Source organism: Sprattus sprattus (genome assembly GCF_963457725.1).
Source record: "Sprattus sprattus genome assembly, chromosome: 4".
NCBI lineage: Eukaryota > Metazoa > Chordata > Actinopteri > Clupeiformes > Clupeidae > Sprattus > Sprattus sprattus.
In genome coordinates this window covers 7371708-7394932 of record NC_137923.1, presented here as the reverse complement: position 1 = coordinate 7394932, position 23225 = coordinate 7371708, and the positions used below count along the sequence as shown (strand labels likewise).

Sequence of the window (23225 nt, the reverse complement as noted above, 5' to 3'; positions counted from 1 at the left end):
GATTCACAAACCCTATGACGAAGGTTTACCTTCAAGCAACCGTTGGGTCTCAGTTATAGGTCTCAGTACATGTCCATCCATTTCTATGTGCACACAGACCTCAGTTTTTGTGTTGAATATCTTGAATGACATAAGAGATTGTTGACAATGCATGAAGGCAGCAGTTGTGTATAATTTAACAAAGGCATTGCCAAAATTCACACCACTCTTTCTGTAAGGTGTAACGGGTAATGTAAAAAACAAAAACAACAAACAAGCAATACAAAAACATCCCTTTTGTTGAATTTCTGTGAGCTCAGCCTCTGCAGGGTCTGAGGCTCTCTGCAATCTCATTTAAAGAATTAAAACACAAGAATGAAAACACTGCTCCATCTGCTCGAGGCGTCACAAATCCCGTTTGAGAGTCAGGCAAAGAAACGCAGCCCTGCATCCTGTTTTGAGTGTGTGTACGTCTAAGATGCTGCTTGCTGTGTTCCAGGTTCACCTACACACTGGGCGAAGGCATGTGGCTCCCGCTGAGCAAAAGCTTTGTCATCCCGCCGGCCGAGCTAGCGATCAACCCCTCTGCCAAGTGCAAGACCGATATGACTGTCATGGAGGATGCTGTGGATGTCAGGTGAGTGCTTTCTCTTTCAGTCATGCGTGTGAAATCTGAATCCTAAGGAAAATGCTAAAGGAAATAGCACTGTTAGTGCAGCTCTGAAAATGCCAACCGTTTACATGTTGGATATATCCAGTGACATTGACAAGTTTGTACAAAGATCCTCTTCTGGCTGTAAATCTTAGTTGGCAAAGTGGATAACTCGTTTGTAGTTCTGAGGCCACAAAGTCCACAAAGGCCTGTCAAACGGAAGGGCTCTGAAAAAGCATTTATATTTCATCTTCATTATTTTTCTGATACAATTGTTTTAATATGTCAGTTCCAAGAGATGGATCAGTGGATTATGTGGTTTGTTTGAGGAAGCCCAGCTGCCTTTGATGTCTTCCTGCTTTTGTTACAAATTACATGCTGTAGAGCTGATGTCAGATGTTGCAATTGTTATAGCCACTGGAATGACAGCCTGTTTCTTCAAACTCACTCAAGCTAAGTCACATGCCCCAAATATAGGATTTTCGCATTGCCTAAAGCTGGACAGTAGCTAAATATGACAGACAGCCTAGAGAGATTCCAGATTCATCTGATAAATTGTTTAAATGTTTTTTTGATACATTTACATTTCTCTACTTCAGAATTACTATGCTTATGATATGCGTAACCTTTGTAAATTATAACCATCGGTTTGACTTCATAACACTTTGACTTGACCTTGTGACTTTAAAAGGCTGACTTAATTATGCCTCTCTGTCAAGTCCTGACCTTGATCTATTACAAGGCTCACAGGAACAGGGAGCAAAGACAATAGTCACCTCAGAGCATATGTTTTATTTTCAGACACAGCATGCAAAGGTCATAGGAATAACCTTCAGGAGTACATCTGTATTTGCACCACAGTCAGAAAATACTCTTCTGTAATTGTCTGACTGTGAATTAATATACCTTATCTAAAGCTAAATCACCTGTCTATATCAATGCTTTGGATGGTAGCTGGAATAACAGTGAATAAAGGCAACGGCTAAATTATGCTGTGCTTAGGTATGGAACTCCCGGAGTTTAAAATAGAGAACAATACAAAACAGCCTTCTGGGTGTCCTGATATACAAAAATAATGACCTCTGCCTCATCCATTGTTGTTGTTTACCAGGATCACCCATGATGTTCCATTATTTGTTTAGTGTTTACACACAGCCTCAAAATGTATCTTATCTTGATATTTTTTAGGGTAACTTGACATAAGCATGGCATTTTTTTGGAGCTACTTTATGTGAAGTTAAAAATAGTTCACTTTAGGTTGAATCTTGCTGACTCAAACTGTAAGGACACATGCTGCGTACTCCTCCTGGGAGGGAAAAACAAAGCTCAACCTGTATCAGGTTGTTTTCTTACCCACAAAATAATAATAACTTCAGAATTCATCATTCATTTTATCAATAGATCTGTTCACTCCTTGTGGACCTGGGCTGATGTAGGGCCTAATGTTTGACCCAGTCACTGTTGTGCTCACTGACATAATTTAATATAGCAGGCATTTTCCACAGAGCCCGTGTATGAAGAAGTAAATGGTGTGTGAGATTGAGGGTTAATACTGTCATCCAGGGCATTTCGTGGCAACACAGCTGGCAGAGTAATCCTTTAAGTGTGGGCTTGAAACAGCCGAAGATTATTTCCACTCTCCTGGAGCTTCTCTGGAGTAAATCACGAGAGCCATCCAAGCTCCTCACAGCACAAAAATGGTTGTGCTGTGTGATTGCTGCATTGGGTTGTGCTAAGCAGCCATGCAGTGCACTGCTGGAGTGGTATCGGTTTTGTCCATTATTGAAAGGTCTGAGTTATTCCACACATTAATGCTTGTCATAGTAGCACCATTTCTCACACAGTATATAGTTTTTTTATAAAGAGAAAACTAAGGGAGAGAGATAGACAGGGAAAGAAATCAAATTATATAATGCATAGATGGCCAAAGGGAATCTCATTTCAATCTTGAAACATCCTGTTTATGAAAAATCCAGGTCAGTGGCTGTTAGCACATAGTATATCTAACTTTAAGATTAGAAAGAAACAAAAAACTGAGTCACTCCTTCACCCTAAGGTTTAAAATATATTGTATGTGTCAAGGCCACACACAGTCCCAGTTAGACATCCATGTGCAGTACATGCGCAGGTTTTTTAGTCTACTGTCTATATCTTCAGGATGTTTTGGGATATCTCTTCTCTGGATACTATTTGAAAATGCACTCTTAGGAGAGTATTTTTTTTCAGGACATGAGTAAAACCTTGTTCCAGATTGCATTATGCTATGAGTGGACATTTTGAATTCACTGAGCTCAGGACAAGGCTAAATCCTTTCACTGGAAACCAGACCATCATTTTTCATGTATTTTCATCAAGGAGGCTGAATGAAATGAGGAGGACTGGAAACATGGCCATATGCAAAGTGATGCAGGGAATTAAATTGCTCTTTAACAGACCATTTTCAGCGTCCACAAATGCTGCCCATTCACACTGAAAGAGAGAAGAATAATACATGGCAAATTGCAGGGTTGAGATAAAAAGTGATAGTAGACCTGTATTTGTCAATGTCTAATGACCAAAATGAATGCCGTGTCTGCCTGCCAATTCAGCTTTGTTAGCAGAGGTGACTTTTCCATTACTTAAGTGTTCTTCTTCATTATAGCTGTAATTGAAGGTTAGCTTTAATGACTCTCCCCCCCCCCCCACCCCCTGGAAGGGTATCATACTGTCTTTCATATATGTCAGCTAGGGACAGCGACTCTACTTTTGGGCTTTAATTATGTCCCTCTCTTGACGGCCTGTCCCAGCATCACAAATACATTTTCTTTTTTTGTTCAAAGTGGTAGTTCTCTTACAATTTGTCAGACTGTCCCTTATCACTGTCCAAGCAGACATCATTATGTCTTTCATTATTTAGACATTGTGCATCACATAGTCATGCATTCATATGCTAAGAAGTCTTTCATCATAATAACAATATAAGTCCTCAACAAACCTTTGCTTACATGTCGAGGTGAAGGGCTGACAGTTGTGCCTGTTATTGCAATTATATTTCAATAACTAAATTTAAAGTGGAAAAGCTACTTTTGTGACACCATGTCATTTGAGCACTAGTACCAGTGTAACTACTCACTGCTGAGGTGAAAGCGCTTGAAATAAACATGTTTGTTTCGTTTTGATCAGCAGTGGCTCGGGTCCAGAGGAATAGCTGGGTCTACCAAGTTGAATCAAATGCAAGTTTATATTTTGCAACGTGCTGCACATACAAAATGCTCTGCTTGATAGAGCATTTCGTGTTCTTGCATAATTTCATGTGGGGTGTCACTCAAATGATGATTACCAGGTGCTAATATGAATAGTTAATGTTGGCCTGTTCCAGTGTCAAAAGCTGTTTTGTAAGGCATACTGTTGAGCGCTAATTGTTGTTCTCGTCAGATATTTAGGTTTCTCCATGTGCTTATTTTTATCCACCTTTTTATTGTAGTTTAGCTCAGGGTTACAATTACAATTACAAATCGTAGTACACAGTGCAGGACATATTAAACAATGCTTAATTGAATCTATTTGATATGCTAAAAATCACTCAGAAGTCAACAGTCAGTCTTAATCGTACTTAAATACACTGTGCCAGCAGTTACATTTTCAACATAGTTTGTAAGAAGTCTCCTCATCCTCCAAGTCACACATGTACGCTGGAGCCGCAAGCTTTATTTTAGCAGGCCCCACCACTGTTATTGTCCTTCTTTATGACCAGCCAGTGCACACAGACTACTTCCCCAGTAGCACACAAAACTAATATGAATACCAAACACAGGTATAAACTTCCATTAAGAATTGACAATTCAAATACAGACACACAGCAGCACAGCCCGAGATACTGCCCTGCCCCTTCCCATTCCACACACGACCACACAGTAAAGATATGATTTGCCACGGTGAGCAGGAATAAACAAAAAGACACGTGCCTACCTGAGGTGCAATGCGGGATGAGTTGACGTGAGGGCAAGCCTGAGGTGGTTGGTGTGTCAGAGCTACAAAGCTAGCCAGCAGCGCCGGTGGCCATTGGCTTGTGAGCTAACCTTAGCATCTGTGTAGTATTGCCTTCAGCAGGCAGAGGGCTTCTCTCTAAAGCTACAGTACAATTCAATATTGATTAGACATCATTGTGGCTTCTATCTTGAATTTACAGTGGTTCAGTGGAGTTAAGGAACTCTGGTGCACGCATGTTGTTGTTGAATGTTACACCCCATGGCTAGCATGGCGATAGTGCAGACTAATATTATTATTGTCGTCGACTGGTGTGTTGCCTTGGTTCCTGCATGACGTTAACAGCAAGGGGACAAATGTATTTCTGCCCCAACAGCTGTCTATTAGCGCTTGCTGCAGTACCATATCTGATCACAGAATCAATAGGAAATTGTGGGGCACTGTGGAGTTCCTGTGGGCAGAGACATCCACTGCCCCACCAGTAGAGGCCGGCCCAAGTGTAGCGGAGAAGGGATGAGATAAGTGCAGGGTGAACATCATACACAAAACACCCAATCGTTGTTATGCTATTCAGAAACTAACTCAGACAAAAAATGTCTATTTTTAAACATCTCATTGAATACATTAACAAATAACAATTGATTGAATGTTTATTTTATGGATCTATATTTTAATGTGGATGAATATTTTAGGATGGCACTGCCTCACCTGCCCATATGGATGAGCCATGTTTGGTTGGATTACTTCGGAGGAAAGGAAGAAGAGACTGAGAACAAAGGGCGAGGCGCCAGTTTGTGTATGAGCATACAGGATGCACTCACAGAGGAATTTAAAATACTTTAAGGGGAAGTTCAAAATGACACATTTCCCATTCTGAAGTTCTTCAAAACACTTCATCATTTATCTGACCAATTCGATTGACTTTTTCTGTTTTAGTTTTTTACACAAACATAAGAAGACAAAACCATGACCAATTAAGAAGCGAAATTGGTTAGCAAGATAAAATCAGTTTTCCCACACACACATTTATAAACAAACAATATTGAAGCTTCAAACCTCTTTGCCTTGAGACTCTCCTGCTGCATACAAAAAGAAAGGAAATGATATTTGCAAAACAACAGAGCAAAGGCATTTATCCTCTCCACGGGCAGGCTTGGGTGGCATTGTTATTATGAATGTACTCCATTTGTTATAGCTATTCCACTTAAGCATGGTGATTTAGTGTTTTAGAGAAATATTATCCCATGGAAAGGTCACTGCTCAGCTCGTTCCTCAGCCCCCGTTTTAATCTATATTTCAGTTTAATGACCTCTAAATACTCTGATGACACGCCTGGTGTGAAGGAGTGAAAATGTTGCGTGGTGATGTTTGGAACTTTTACAGTTTATATCCAGGTTGGAGAGATGTGAGGTTTGCCAGGTTTTATGGGAAATGTGTGAATGTAGACTTCCTCGTCACAGTGAATAATTAAATCATATCTCAATGTAATATGATCTCCTCAGACACTGACAGTGACTCATCACAGAGTGAACATAATCGTGTCTTTGTCTTCGCTGACATCCTCCAAAGGTGTTGCACATTTTTTTTTGCCAGAGCTGGAAAGTGATCTGAGGATTGATATGCTTTATCTGTAGCTGATACGTCAACTGTTTTTGGCTCTAGGTATTCGAGAAGATTCCTTGCATTTAACAAAGATCAAAAGACATTTCACCAAACTAAAGCATTACACACTGAACACAAACATTGACATGGTGTTTGTTTTTACGTTAATTATAGTGATTCATTAGTCAGTGCATCCTGTTGTGTGTATAGAAAGGACAAATAGGATAGGATTTAAATAGGATTTATCCACTTTTCCTGTGGCAGCACTGTCGTTATTTGATTACATGTTTTTATTTTATTATTTTATTTGATCTCTCTGTATTTTGCTATAATAGTGCAGGGTGTTGATCACCTGAACTTTAGGGGAACTTCTTCATGCGTTTTGTGCTGTTTTTTGTTAACCATGTCTGCCATGATGTTGTCATTTCTCTGTTGCACTCTTGCCTGTGTGGGGACCCTGGTGCTCATCAGTATTCCTGTGGCCTGAAGTGTTTCTCTCTGATTTGTGGTCTTTACACAGAGAGGAGCTCATGATTTCCTCGTCCTTCGATAGTCTGGAGGTCCTACTGGACTCGTTCGGTCCCGTGCGGGACTGCTCAAAGGACAACGGTGGCTGCAGCAGGAATTTCCGCTGCATCTCCGATCGCAAACTTGACTCCACTGGCTGCGTGGTGAGCCACCTATAGTAGTCTCTTCTTCTGTCTCTCGGTCTTTCTACATTCTCTCCTTTCTCTCGTTTTCATCTGTCCCCAACCCCCAGCTGGTCTAAAGACGCATGTTTTATGGTGTATATTAATACATGCAATACATACAATACAACATAGACAGTAGTTGCAAAATATATGTGCTTGACTGAAAACATTTTGCTATAAATAGATGTGTTCGATTATAAAGTTTAGCAAAGTAAAACTGCTCTAAATGACTGTTTGGAGAATTTCTGTGTTTGCACTCTTTCTTTCCCTCTTGCTATCTTTCACTTAAGACGTTGTTTAACAGCCATGAAATGAACCAGAGGCTCTCATTTTATTCACCATCTGGCTGTGGTAAACGTTTGGTTTTCCCATTCCAAAGCACCATAATGAGAGCCTCTTTTCTTTAAAAAACATGGGAGTTATACACACTGTGATTTTTAGTTATTCGTTATATTCTATATAACCACCTACAAAGGTAAATATAGATGTGCTTTGGTACACAGATAATACAAAAATAATGCCAACAGTGACCTTGGAATATGTTTTAGCATTCAAATCCTGAACAAGTTATCCCACTCCTATCTCTCCTTTTTTGTACATTATTTAAATGATTACTTTTTACAAAATTAGATCACCACACGCACCACCACCACCACCACCATCATCGCCACCACCACCTCCATCATCATCACCATTGTCATCATTGTTCAGCCTTTTTCATGGGCTCAAGTAACATGAAGTAAAAAAAAAAGTCTTTGGAAAGCGGATTATTCATCATGGGCTCAGACTCTCTTAGCATTTTACCACATCTCACTCGGAGATCCATCATGAATCAGATTCCAAGTCAGACTCCCAACTGAGCCGTTTCCTGTGAGGAAGAGATGAAATTAATTCTCTAAACTAAAGGTTCTCAGTAGGGGCATTAACAGGATGTTGAGGGGCTGCTGAGATAAATTAGATAAATTGCCACATCAGGCTATTAATATTCTCTACAGCCCTCCTTGGGTCGCTAGGCAGGCATTTTAGGGGAGAAGGAAAATCCATACCCCCGAGTTAGTAATTTGTTTCCTCCATTGATAAACTGTGCCTATGGATTAGTAATCGGTTCCTTCAGTCTCCGCAGTCTCCTCAGTCTCCTCAGTCTCCTCAGTGTCTACATGGTTATGGTTTATACACTGATGGAGCATATTTACAAATATGCATGCATGGATCTGTGCATTCGTTCTTTCTTCATTAATGTAGTTATGGCAAATGTAAGGCAGAATGAGATGTTGAGCTTTGATAGGAAAGGGTCAGTTGTGCAACATTAATGAACAGGTGAGGAAGTGTTACTGCCAATCACCTGCTCGAACTCCAAGCCTTTCATAAACTGTTTCAGAAGTGCTATGACCAACTGTGATCAATGCCTGCCTATGATTGGTTCTGTAGATAAGACTGTTGCCTGTGCCCTAAATGTACTTTTATGTGGGTGGGTTTCAGGGGCAGGCAGCGATGGTGTGAGGTGCAGGGACATTAAGTCCCACTGCTTTGTATCAGAGGGAAAAAAATTAAAAAATCAGATGTTATCAGATATATTCAACAGACTTGTAGACGAGGTAGTTGATCTGCATAATCTTAATCCACTCCAATTGTAATGTTATCTAGCCTTAGAGGCGTAAAATGAGAAACCTAGAGATACACCTTAGAGCAGTCGTTAAAACAGAATGTAGTACGCAAATGAACAGATTTGTGTTCTTATTAAAACCACTCACATTCAGGCTTCACTTAGATTTGCACAACATATGTTTTTGTCTTAGACTAGTAAAATAGTGGAGATTTTCTAAGAAAAGTGTAAAAATGTGCCTTAAGAATCAAAAGCAAAAAAGAATTAGCTATAAATAAGATAAAATATAAATAAAATGATAAAATATGATGAAATATGGTTAATGACTTAATATGATGAAAATTTGTAATGACTGGATGTAAATAATCCCCTATCATAAAAAGGAGATTAGTAGTTTCATGTGGTTTGTGATAGCTTCATGTAACACTTTGAGTAAATCATAGTAAGAAAATGCCATCGCAAAAATATTTTTCCTAATTTCCAAGTGAAATATAGTGTAGTGCATGCGTCATGAAAGAAATAAAAGTGGTTCTTATCCACTTTTGATTAACCAAAAACATAAAAACGATGTGACCCGCATAACATATATCGTGCAGACAACCAATACGATTCATCCATAAGTAGCTCATTTATATATATATATATATATATATATATATATATATATATATATATATATATACTGTATGTAAAGAGATGGATGGAGTGTGATGGAAGGCCCTTCTCCTCCAAATTTGATTTGGTATCCATATGTTATGCTTCCGTAATCCAATACATCCACTGAGCGAGGGATTACTTCACCACTTTTTCAAGCCACAGAAGAAAAGTAGAAAAAAACACACATTCATGCAGACCAAAGTTGATATTAATGTTTATATTTATTTATCAAATCTTCAGGGTCTATTTCTATATTTAATACTAAGATCGCTTTTGATGGTAGATCTTTTTTCTGAGCCAGAGGAATTAGCTGCCACCAATTAAAGGTGAGAAAACTAACACTGAAGCTTATAAAGGCTCTATTTCTAGTACAGATCTGTTGTAATAAGTATGCGAGAGCCCATTTTTTATGAGCAAATTGAGAAAAGTGCAGTGAAGTTAGGTAAAGTTAGCTGAAAAACCAGCACAAACAGTGCTTTAAGTTCTCCATGAATACTTCATTTCTCATTTATAAATGTATGCGCCACCCTTTGTTCAATATTCATGCCACATTTCTTTAATAGTTAATATAAGTTTGGTGTCAACATTTTGAAATTGGTTTACATCAACACTTTTTGCACAAACTTCCCTTAATGCTCTTTCACTGCTTTATTTCTAAAGCAGCAGTTATAGACCATGATAAACCAGTATTAATTAGATGTTGGCTGGTTTGAAATAAAGGTGAAGCAACCTTTATTCATGTGACAGCAGGGATTATCAGGAAACAATACCGCATCCAGTGAATCAAATGACGTGAGCCCCTCAAAATGCCATGTATAATACCGTTTCTAATTTAGGCAACCATAGGTCTTTGCTCTATACATTTGCACCGGCAATGTGTCAGTGTTTGCAAATTCTGACACTATAGGTTGCCATTTTTCTTAAAATGTGGAACAAAATATGATCAGTCTTACATAGAGTTTGTATATTTGCTTAAAGATCATAAAACACAATTGCTATACATGCCTTGTAGAAATAGCGCATTTTATAACACAGAAACTGCCAATGAAATGCCAATGGAGTTCTAGTCAGTAATACTAAACTAGCAGGGCACTTGAAGGGCGCAGACCTCTGCCAAGGCCAAATACCCTGTCTTGCAATGTTAATGAAAGTGTAAATAAAAAATAAAACCTGTGTTTTGAGTCCACTCCAAAATTAAACAAAATAATAATAATACTAACTTTTATTTGTAATGCGCTTTTCAATGACCCAAAGTCGCAAAAATGTATGAATACGTCTCATATATAAAGGAGAAATCTAATAATGTATACACTGCCGATAATAATTGTAGGTCATTTGTAGGTTTGAACAAGCTCTACATGAGAAACAAATAGCAGGTTACCATGGCAGTGGATGGATCACAGGGGGCTTAATTGCTCTGATTATTCAGTATAGCATCAATCTTTTCCCCCTTGTCTCCATTAGAAAGGATAAGGCTGCTAATTTTTCTGCTTAGCTACGATGCACCCATCTGTTGCTCTGTGTACATCAGTTGGCGTTTAGTAATTACCCCATGACAGGTTATATTAATGATGCTTGTGTCCATCTAATCATAAGTGGCTACTGGCGGGCTCCCAGAGAGGCTAGTTATTTGCTTATCAATTAACACCTTGTCGGAGGTATTTGAAGTCTATGCTTGCTTTTCTTTACTTTCTGCTAGAATGAGTTGGCATGTCCTGACTTGCTTCCCATCATCATTGCATGAGTCACAATAATTGCAAAATGATTATTGTATTAATTAGGTTCTTTTTTCAACTGGCACTCAAGGAGTCAGGAGAGACTGGGATATAATTGGCTTTTGCTCTCCCTCTCATAATAGAACAAAATAAAACAAATCATAACCAAAAGAGGGAAGCCTCCCGAAAACAGATTTAGCACTAGAAGAAATGGTGAAGTAAGAGGCGTGTAACTCCGAAAGGCCTTCATTAAACACTGCACCAAAAGAGGGATCAGTGTGTTTCTCCATGCATCGTGTTATCAGTCTCCTGGGTAAGATTTAGTTTGTGTAAGATTTACGCATAATGTATATCCTAATTAAACCAACATGGACGTGATTGTATTACACTGTGGGCCATCCGTCGTGGTGACAGGACCTGTGGGACTCTTTGACAAAACTCATCAGTACTCCGCCAGCTTGTCGGCGCACACCGGGGCTGTGGCCGGGCCCCACTCCCTATCGCAAGCTGGGTGCTAAGCACTTCTGAGAGCCCGAGTCGATACTTGGCAAAAGTGCTGCAGGTGCATGTGCTTTTGGGGGATGGCAGGCACTCAGCAGGCTGTCTGCACCTCTGTTTTTTTTCTCTCTCTTTTTCTTTCTGTTTCTCTCTCTCTCTCTCTCTCTCTCTCTCTCTTTCCTTCCTCTAAGGATCACACAATGGATTTGGGGACTCTATCCTCAGCTATCTGCCTCATAGCCACGGTCCAAGCAGGAACAGATGCATAGGCTGAGGCATGTTAATGCACTGTAATCCTCAAAGCCACCTCCAACATATAACTTTTCCTCCCTCCCTCCCTCTCAGAGAAAGGACCAACGGACAGACTGAAAATGAAAATAGTTTTATGCTTAAGCCCAAAGGATAAAAGTAATGTATAAAATAAAATCCACGCTTATAAAATAGATTTTTGCTGTGAGGTATGAAACCTTAAAAAGGGATTAAAGGAATCATCACTTTTGAGGCAGAAATACAAACATTCTTTTGATTTTAGAAAGACATTCAATACCTAAATAGTTCTTCAGAATTTGTGATATGAATGTGTCATTTCTAGATTCTTTAGCACTGACTGTGGAGGTCATTCATCTTTCAAGACAAAACAACTGGCACCCCTGAAATAGCCTCAAAACATTCACTGCTTAGTGAAAATCCCAATAACTTTCCAGACATGTTTGTACTCATCCCATCGCATATCATGTAAGGTCAGCTACTTTTCTTACAGCTTCTTTTTTGTACTTAGCCTTTACATAGCCTTAAGCAGCACAGCAATTATTGTTTGTCTTTTGAGTTTTGATAAAGAACATTATTTCATTCCCACAGAAAGCCCTCTGCTAACCAGATGAGCATTCAGCCTCTATTGTTCTCTGTTTGCAATCCAGGGTTTATGGCAAATTTAAGTTTTGATTAGCTATTCCATCAAATCCTGAAGAGGGTTTGTTTCTGTATGGTTACACCACATTGCCGATTCCATCTAAGCTTTGAGGAGATGGAGGAATACGTTACTATTTGGAAAGATTTGGAAATAAGATTAAAAGGCTCTGTAGCTCAGGTTTCTTTTAAATTATTATTAATTATCGTCTTGTACTGTGGGCCCCCTGTGGATGTGTTGTATTATTTACCATCTGACTTCAGCAGACATCTTCAGCAGAGCACGCTCCACCCTTAATGGATGCTCATGTTCAGAGCATTCATAAAGGATTGGATTCCTCAGGAGGAAGTATGTTCAGAGGGATCTTAGTTAGATCAAGTACCAAAAAGGAATGTGAGGCACTTTAGTACACAGGCCTTATTGACACATTAATAGGGGGAGAGTGACTTTTATTGCTTCATATATTTTCTTGTATTTATCAATAACTATCACACATCACAAAGCACATATATATTATTTAGTTTAGGGCGTCATAGAAATGGTTGATGTCATTTTGATTACTAAATCGATGCCTTGCTCGGATTACCAAAGAGCCGCAGATTAAGTCACAATTTTTTCCAAATCCGTGAGCGCTGACTTTATTGTTGAAAAGCCATTTGTAAGCCACTGACCGTGTTGGCGCTTAACATTTGTTGGACGGAATCAAATAGGGACTTGTCTCCGACTTGTCCTATTTCTTTATGACACAGCTCAGAGCAGAACCTCTGCAACCAGTGTGGATGGACAGGTGGGGTGTACGAGAAAAGCGTATCTGAATTCCCCTCCACGCCCGTCACACTTCACGTTCTCATCGATTGCTGGAGGGGCCCACTGATTTAGAGAGTCCATGTCCACGCAGATGACTTAGGTGATTCAGTCTACCATGGTTTTTACATTACAGGTGATAAATCAGTTGTCACGGCAGCAGCGGCCATGGTGACAAAATCAATACACTAGCATCCAGGGACAAGGGTAGGGTTTCAATTCAACATCTCGCCTCTTGATACTTTGTTGTAAATAAGTGAAAGAATGGCTGGGGTGAAGCCAGTAGACAAGTCAAGTCCAGCAGCCAGCTACTGTTTGGCCCGGTAAACTAACAGACAGTGGTGGGCTATTCTATTGTTTAATTCTTCAGGTATTCTCGCTCTGTCCTTGCATCTTTTTTTTCAGCCTCCCCCAAAAAGGAAACAATCACTAAAGGTGTTTACTAATAGCACACAAATCAGTAAATCGTGCTTCAATGATTGCCTGATATTGTGTTCTTGTTAACTAACTGTGAGATGATTGTGAATGTCAAAGGGGGTGTTATTTTGTTTACAGTTGTGGGTTTACAGGCCCGAATCTAAAAATGAAAATATTGAACATGATTTTGTGCTCAGATGTCCTTTCTGGATACGGTTATAAAACACTCTTGCCATCAACTAAAAAAACAAACATTGTTTACTGTTTGCAATTATCTGGACTGCTTATAAGGAGATGATGTATATTAAATGGCTTATTTAATGGCAGTGTCATGTTGTGTAATTTTTAATTGGTCCTACCTCAGATGTGGCCATTGTATTGCCTTCACAATGCTATAGCTGTGTGTTTGTCCTGTTGCCAGCTGTATGTCTGCTGCGAGGTGTTTAGAATGATCATCCTGGTTGGAGGCTTTGGGATGAAATATAATCCCCCTTCCCACATGTTTTCAATGCATATTAGGGATAAGCTTTCAGTAAGCCTGAGTTTTTTTCTTTTCAGGTTTAACGGAAGTAAACCTTCTCTGTATGTGCAATTCATTTTAAATCTGTGTGTGTGTGTTTGTGTTTGTGTGTGTGTGTGTGTGTGTCTATATCACTTCTTGCTCTTAGTCTTTCTTACTAAGCATTTCGCCAATTTTAATATCTCATGCTATTGTAGTTCTGTTTTTTTACCTTGTTCGGACTACTCTAGCTCACAAAAGAGAAACTGTCAGAATCTTTGGGTGTTGGCCATGAGAGAGAGAGAGAGCGACGGAGAGAGAGAGAAATACGAAGTATATGTAATGCCTGAAGGCATATGTAGAATTTCCCTCTTTTCGCTGCGCTAAGGTGCCATGTAAGAATCATTCCATCAAAGTCCCCTTTGAAGGCAGAGCTGACGAAGAACATCATCTGAGTTTGGAATCACAGGCTGCAGGGGGAAAATTGCTGTGGGAAATATGAGGGGACTGGAATTTAGGAAGCAGGTGTGCAGTTGTCTAAGTTCTGCTTCCTTGGAGAGATTCAACTCTCACTGATTGCCAAGTAGCAGTTTTCCAGACTGTTTAGGACTTTAGGGTGTGTGAACAGCTTTAGAAATGCGTCAGTTTATTTAAAACAAGCCAGCATTGGGAACTGTCGAGAGTTGGTTCACACCCCTGCCGTGCAATGAATGCGCAGATAATGAGCATGTCAGCATCCAGAAAGTGCTTTTGCCATTTCGAAGCAAGCCTGTTTTCGAATGCTGTCAATGACCATGCCAGGCCTGAACGCACTTATTTACCACACCAGCTCCGGACGCACACGTGTATCAGCCAGACAATTCACTGTGGGGTTGTTGTCGTTGTTTCAGTGCCCACCTGGCTTGAGCCCCATGAAGGATGGCACGGGCTGCTACGACCACCACATTGGCATCGACTGCTCGGACGGCTTCAACGGGGGCTGCGAGCAGCTGTGCCTCCAACAGCTGGCACCGCTCGAGGAGGACCCCACCCTCTACAACATCCAGATGTTCTGCGGGTGAGAAAACGAGCACATCAGTACCTTGCAGCCTTATCGTTACGCTTCAGTTCTGAGTCACATAGTCTGCACAGAGCTTCAGTCAAATATTAAATGTTATATGGAGTATACATAGAATTTGGCACAGTGATTCTATTATTATCACTGTTAATACTATAAGGTGAAGTGTAGTATGTTCAGTATGAAAGACTGAGAGGGAATTTTTTTTTTTATTTACAGTGAAAATGAACATCAGGATTAGGGTTATAAAAAGTGCACAATATAAATGTACTCCCACAATTGCTGTCTTACACATCACTTCATGATGGAGCTGTCACAATGGAAGAAGAGCTATGTAGCATAGAGACTTGCATATATTGTTTTCAAATCAGCTGGTGTAATTTGTTCCATCTACAGATTTGAGCTATGAAATGTGAGGGATCTGTGTAATGAAGGGTGGGTTATTGTCGGCAGCCTGTGTGCTGAACAAATATCTCTACTTGTCACCAGTCCAGCTTTGTGACTCTTCCAGACCCCATCAGGTATAAGTGTCATGAAGGCATCCATCAGCCTCTAAGACTGCAGTGCAGAAATGCCAAGGCTTATGACTCCTGGTATAAACTGATCCTCCTCCCTCTCCTCCACCTCCTCTTTTTCTTCCTTTTCTTCTTCTTCTTAGAATGCGTCTCTTTGCCAACCTGGGCTCCTTTTGGCTCTGTCTCCTTAGTCACTGTGGATTCCAGTCTTTCCTCAGTGGAAAGCCTGTTTGACTTCAGGTGGCAAATGCGCTTAATTTCCCGTCAGTGGAGAAGCAGTTATTGTGTGAGGAGATAGGAAGCCACTTAAAATGTGCATTGCGTTACGGGGAGCGTTACAGATGGGCTGTTTCTCACCTCCATTAATGACAGCTTGCGCTGGAGTATTTCCACCCAAAGAAGAAGAGTCTCTATTTCAGTTCTGACATATTTTCTTACTTTCCCTTTTGTCTTTTCTCTCGCTTTCTCACACTTTGATATTTTTTTTCTCTCTTTCTCAGCATACTAGGCTGCCTAATGTCAAAATACCATAAGTATAAAAGAATTCCTCGCAGGCTGTCTGCATTTGGATTGTTCCTCTTTTCAAAAGGGAAGCACAGTTTTTTGTTGCGCTTACGGCTTTAAATAAACAGCCTTCTCCTATCATATTTCAAATTTAGGCTGCTCTCTAATGCTCAGTGATCATTTTCACGGTTCCTCCTGTTAACAGTAGAGCAGAGTTTAAAATATTTTGATTAGTGATTCATTACTTAACTTGTGATTCATTGCAGTATTTAATATTAATATTTTTATGTTGATGAATTGATATGCTATAGAGAAAACAATTACAGTGAGATAAACGAAAAAGTCACGCAGTTTGATCCTAGCTCTCTTTTGTACGTTACCTGAATTGCCAATAGAAAGCTATAACAGTACCCATTTTTATGTACTCATTATAACCTTCATATAAAAATAATAACCTGCAAGACATTTATAGTGACCTCCACAAACAACATATTTTTTCGTTAATAACCTCAGTGACACTGTGCGTATGAGGATGCAATTACAAGTTAATGATGCCATAGGTTTGTGTTGAGCAGAGCAGGTCTTCACATCTCCAGTAATACAATGTGACAGTGTTGTTTCTGTTGTATTCATTAGCTGTATAGAGGATTACAAACGAGGCCCAGATGGACGGTCCTGCCAGCCCCTGTCTGAGGCTTGCACTGAAGGAGTGGACTGTGCCGAGGCAGCAGACATCCCTGCCAACCAGACGGTGTTTGGGGATGTCTTCTACGGCTACAACAACCACACCAAGGAGACCACCCCTGGGCAAGTCCTGAAGGCCACTTTCAGGTAAAGTCAAGCCAGGGTTTGAACAGAGTGGTGGTGTTGTGGAGTAGACTGTATATTACACTACAACAAAACAGCAAAGTACAGACATGCGCTTGGGGGGAGAATTCAATTCTGTGTAAAACACATTTGGAAAAGCTTGAAAATGACTGGTCGTTGTGTAAGGTTCGCCATTCACCAAATGCCAGGCGTTTCATTTGATCCTAATTAGGAAACAAACTAAACCTTCTCTGAAGGGACCATTTGGTATGTTTTATGGTATTTGCTTCCTTACTTTTGAGACATTCTCAATTGAATATATTGATAAAAAACAGTGTAACCAAGTACCAATTGCCCTTATCGACCATTTGCATCCACCACTGAGATTATGTACATTCATTTAGTGATTTCTGAGAACAGTATTCATGAGATTTTTTTGATTAATGAATTCTTTAATTATATTTTCTTTTAATGAATGTCCTAGTATGGGTATGTGTATTCAATTGCCATGTAAAAACTAGCACTTATGAGTCCTCTAAAATAGTTTTTGAAATCATAAAATAGTTTTCAGCTTCTGATGTAGCATATTTATATGAGCCCAGCTAAACCCAGAAGGACTGAAAAAGTTTAAAATCTGAAAATGATCTTACGTGAGACCCATTGCTAATTGGAAGACACAACCCATCTCAGTATTCAGCTCATGCAAAAGCACATTTAAAAAATAATCTATTTTGTTAAATCCAATCTTAAAAGCTTGTTGGATCACGATAATTATTTCTGGGAAGTCTGTTCTTAATTACTCTCAAACGATGTTGCTGTGTCATCCTCAGCCATATGAGAGAGTGGAAAGTCACCAAGCGATTCAGCTGTGGGTCTGAAATTCAATCCTGCTTTTGTGATTCCTGAGGCCCCCGGAGTGGTTCATCCTATCACCAGCGGTCACGTGAGGTCTTAGAATGGGCGGGGAGCGGCAGGTGCGAGAGGAGAGTGTTATCAGGCCGCCAAATCTCCAATGCTCTGATCTCATTTGAAAGGGCACAGAGGGACAGCAGGTTTAGACAGGCTTTGGGAGAAAAAAAGCACAGCTGGCCTCGCTCCTTGCATCTTCTGGCGTTGGGAAGGAAGCCCCTTTTGGGAGGCCCTGGCGTAACATTCAGTCTAATGAACTGAAATGGTGAGAAGTGAATTAAAAGTGACCAGCAGCAAGTTTGGTCTAATAGGCTTAATTGGATAAGAAGGAACTTTGAATGCCCGAAACATAAAGAGAAGCTCCAGCGATGCACTGTTGCACCACCCAGGGTTATTAAACCTTGATTAAGCGCTGCAGTCATATTACAATTAATTTTAAATGGGAAATTGTTGCAAGTTGTCTGCTCTGAGGAAACCCTATGGGATGCTGAGAATAAGATATTACTGTTGGTATTCTTGTCCTGGGAATATAAACTGTATTACTAAGTGCTCTGCGTAAACAGTCACTGTAAGAGTTTGAAATGCAGTTTCTTGCAATATGTTACTTTTTCAACTGGGAGCAAATTCATATAGTCGATATCCTCTGAAGCTCTGACTTATTATCTGTAGAGAGAGGGTTGTTGTGTAAATAGAGAAAATTCATAAACTATTTAGAATATTGAAGATAGCTTCCTCGAGGGCAAGAAGCATTATTTATTGGAGAACATACTGTATTTATTGAATGTATTTTTTTTACATGGGAAGAAATAACACTACAACCACTAGATTAAGCAAGGATCAACCTGTTTCATATCATTTAACATCAGTATGTTGACGTAGCATGCTGTGAAATATGCTGACGCGAAGCCTATCCTGTGCATCTGAGTCACCACTTTTGATGAGACCTGTTCTGAAGTTCAAGAGTGCTGAAGATCCAGGGTCTTGGTTCCAGTAGAATCAGACTGAGACAAAAGAAGGCAGTCGATTTCCAGGAACTCCTCAGAAGGCCAGAGGAACTTTGCTATTCTGTTTCATTTCCCCTTTCACAGCATCCTCCGAGTTCCGCTGGCACTTCTTCAAAAGCCACACCCCTCAGTTTTGGAGAGTCACACGGCATCTGTTTGACTCCCTCTTCTAAAGTGGAACTTCTAAAGGACGAGGAATTCAAACTTAGGCCCCAGATCTGAAAAGAACATGACCCGAAATGTATTAATTGTGAAACTCTCCAGGTTCAATGCACCTAGCGGCCGCTAAAGAGATGGCAACCTTCTGCATAACAACTGCTTAGAGATGACTCTCAATACTTTAAATATTCAGCCACAAAATACTAACAGCAGGCGTCACCATTCACACAAATGGGCTAGTGCTCCATTTATACTCCATTTATACTTTGCCTCGGATTTGTGGATTTTTACACTATAATCTATCGTAAAAATACAACACCCTTTCCACCGTATGTGTTGCTAGTTTGCCTTGCTTGCCCATGTGCTATCAGCATGCAAATATTGGTTTGGCTAAGTGGCTACTGGTTTGGTAGCATATATATTGATTTTCTTAGGAAATACATTGGTTGAGTTATTACATTATTTATTTGCTCACATGCATATTGATGTAGGCAAATATGCATTTATATACTGGTATGCTATATGAATTATTCACATTGTGAGAAGGTGAAATCCCCCCTTCTCAACGTGGCACTAAGGTGGAGTTGGACTCCTGTTGCCCTACAAGAGCAGGAGAAAGACTTGGACTCCCCCACCACAATGGTTGGGTCCAGGCTCCCCATGTCAATGGTTGAGTCCAAATTGGCCCATTTGACCAATTAGGCTCAAGTGGCTGTGAGATTTAAAGGGTGCCTCATTCCATGAGAGAAGGATGGAGAGGCCTGAGAGAGAAAAAAACACGTACCTGCTGTGAGGGGAAGTGAAATTGATGTGCCTAGTGTTGGTGCCTGGTTTTGGTGCCTAGTTTTGGTGCCTAGATTTGGTGCCTAGTGAATATGTGCCTAGATTGCCAAGTCTTTGTGAGTACCTTGAGTCCTCTGTAAAATAAATACAGGTATATTTTTAAATAAGAAGCCACCATCACCATGCACCATGTTTTTTCCTAACTTCACCACCAACTCCAGTAACCCACATCCCAGAACGCAGAGTGGCTGCCTCAGTCCCTCACAGAGGATACATTTACTGAATACTGAATTTATTTTACATTTACTGAATACATTTACTGAATAAAATGGCCTCCATGCTAACACATTGATTGATTGAGAGGGGCATACATTGGTTTTATGAACGGCACCCCATACTTCAGCTCAGTCCTGCTGAACGTCACCCCATACTTCAGCTCAGTCCTGCTGAACGTCACCCCATACTTCAGCTCAGTCCTGCTGAACGTCACCCCATACTTCAGCTCAGTCCTGCTGAACGTCACCCCATACTTCAGCTCCGTCCTGCTGTCAGATCCTTTTTTCAGATTCACCGCATCTTGGAGCCTTTTTATGACGGTTGGCTCCTAAAAGGTATGCCTCTGCCTGCAGCTGCTTTCAAAGACCTTGTATTCCCTCATACCGGTGGGATAATGTAATGAATAATGAGAGCATAACTTTAACATGCTCGATATGTTCTTATTTTATATAAGAATGAAGGGCCTTTGGAAGTCTTTATAACAGGTGACCAGACCTTTCTTTTTTGCCTGCTTTTGTCTGGAGCCAGACTGGCTCGTGTCTGTGCTGGCTTTCTGGGACTGGGTGCATAGTAAAAATAGTGTTGGCTGTAAATGCTCCACTAGTTACTTTTTCTTCCGCCTGGCCTCCAGTCATTTCTTGGCTCTCTTGCTCTTTTGCACAGCAGGCTCTAAGCAGTATTTAATGAATATTTTAGTGTCCTTTATTCTCATTAAGTATGCTTGGAATCCTGATTAGGAGCATCAGTCCCTTTACCCTCCCCCCCGAGCCCCCAACTGTCATCCCACCACCTCACCCGGGGTTTGGGCGTCTCCTCTCCGCCTGCTGAGTCTCAGGACTACCTTCATATGAGCACTTAATTAAAGTATCATATTTGAGCTATAGTTAGCTTGATGGTGTGACACACACACACAGGAAGGCTGGTAGTGCTCCCATTATCAGAGCAGTACTAGTGTCCTTCGGGGTTGCATAGTAAGCACAGCCTGCACTCAGGTCCCACACTGTGTTCAGTGCATTCAGTGACAACCTTGGTTTACACTTGAGATGGCTGGGCAAAGCTCAAACTTTATACTAACGACATACTAAATACAAACACACACACAAATGTGTGTGTGTGTGTGTGTGTGTGTGTGTGTGTGTGTGTGTGTACATCTGTTTTTACTGTCAATGGCAGATTCCCTAATCTCTAATGACTAAATTTGAACAAGTAGTAGTGTCAGTGGGCAGTGGAGGTCTTTTTACACACATAGGAATCTCCAGAAAGAAATATCTCATACTCTTGATTGAGCTTTAACGGGTACAGACTGCTAGCTCAATTGAGAAGCTGAAGTCTATAATTTCTCTGAAGTAGAGCACCTTGAAAATAAGTAAGTAGAGCATGTAAAGAACATCTTGAACATCTTGATTTCCAGGACGTGTTCCATCATCAGAGACAAAATTGGGCATTTGGCTACATTAATAGAGCTGTTTCGTCATGCTGCCTGAACAGTGTCATGTTTCATAATGCTATCAATTTCTGTGACAACACTAATTAATCACAATTTGGTTCTGAAAGTATGCCGTTCATGAGTATTATTCATTGTCCACCTCTCTCTCCCACGTATTATAAAATGGTAAAGTCTGTGAGGCAATGGCCACAGGCACTCAAACATGATGCACTGTGATTTATATATTTCCTTTTAATAGCACTAAACTGTACTTTCGTTGACTCCTTCCTTTTGGTAATGACGTGTCGATGTAGTGGAGAGAATCATTTTTTAACATTTACAGAGCCTCTTCATTTAGGGACGTGCAAGTTGTGTGTTTCAACTTGTGTTATTCAAGAAATTAATTAACTACTTCTAATTAACTTGTCTTTAGTATTAAAGCCTCATTGCACAGTTATGCATTTATATGGAAATACACTCAAACCTTCCAATGAAGTAATTAGAAAGTCAGTGTTGATTTCACATATCTTATTTCGGACAAGACACAAGAAAGAATGAGTGAAGTTACTTTATATGTGAGTTGAGTGTCTAGCCTTGAATTGGAATGACTTTCATCAATGTCCCATTAGTCACAGACAGTGTGATGCATCCTTCACAATGGCCAGCCTTAAAGCTGAATTCTTTGGGCCTGTAGGTTCAGTTTACGAGTCCTCTGTATTAAGTCCTCCTCATCAGAAGGCCTTACTTCAGATATGTGTCTGGAAAAAAAGAAAGTGTGCACCTATTAATATTTCAACACCAGACTGCCTACCTCACCATGTTGTTGAAGTTTGACAAGAGAAACAACTTTTTCCCATTTACCTTTGCCATGGTGTAGGAGTCCCTTGGCAAATGTTTTAAGAAACGTGGAGGATGTCGCTGTACCTTCGAGGTGACAGAGGCTGGCTCCTGTTCGGTTGCATGCTGCACAGTTTATAAAAGAAGAGGCCATTCTGCTCCTTGAGAGATATATTTTATAGAAGCAATGTATAAATACTTGTTTTTTTAGATGGATCACTGCCAAAGGTGTTTTTCTTGACATAAAAACATTTCCAAAAAAAAGCTGTAACTTTGCATGTGCTGTTGTTTATGTAAACCCACTGGGTCTCTGTGTTGTACAGTGCAATGAACAGAACATAAGTATGTGATATAACTATATGTGGGTGGGAGTGACAGTCATTTTGTAGTGGCAGACATTTCTCTGTCAGAGATTAACAAGCGTTGGATCCTCCCTGAAGCTTTTTCCAGCTTCCAGTCCAATTATCCATTCAATGCTCTGTATGTTTGCTAGAGAATTTATTTCTGTATTGAAGCCTTTTCAGAAATGAGACCTGACAGCAGATCTTTGAGAGAGACTTAAATAATCTGACATGGCCTGATCCAAGATCCAGGACAATACCAGTCAAAATGGTGAAATGTACCCTTATGCCTTTCAGTCAACATAATCTTGTTTTTATCCTTGAATAGTCTTCTAATGCTACAGCTCAGAATCCAGAAGGTCCTAATTCTTTTGCATGCATCATGAAATAAACCTCAATATTATGACATTCTTTTTCCATCCTGGTAATGTCTTGTTACAGAACTATACTTTGGGTGCAAAACTATGCTCATGTCAGCTTGCAGTGTTTACATACATAATGTGATATTGACACTATTTTTCAGTATTTTAATTAGTTTACAAGTACTTAACAATGTTTTTTCAACAACAGCTATGTTTGGATATTTGCATAGATATTCAAATTCTTTGAATATACT

General features: G+C 40.1%; 1 protein-coding gene across 1 annotated transcript in view; it reads left to right on the top strand.

Moving 5' to 3' along the window:
* The window catches only part of astn1 (astrotactin 1), a gene marked incomplete at both ends in the record, with an annotated part of 181898 nt that overhangs the window by 85893 nt on the left and 72780 nt on the right, over positions 1 to 23225 (top strand). The window contains 4 exons of the mRNA XM_080838023.1: positions 479 to 616; positions 6720 to 6870; positions 14882 to 15048; positions 16704 to 16898. Of these exons, the coding sequence (XP_080694149.1) occupies positions 479 to 616; positions 6720 to 6870; positions 14882 to 15048; positions 16704 to 16898 (651 nt within the window). The remainder of the gene's footprint in view (positions 1 to 478; positions 617 to 6719; positions 6871 to 14881; positions 15049 to 16703; positions 16899 to 23225) is intronic.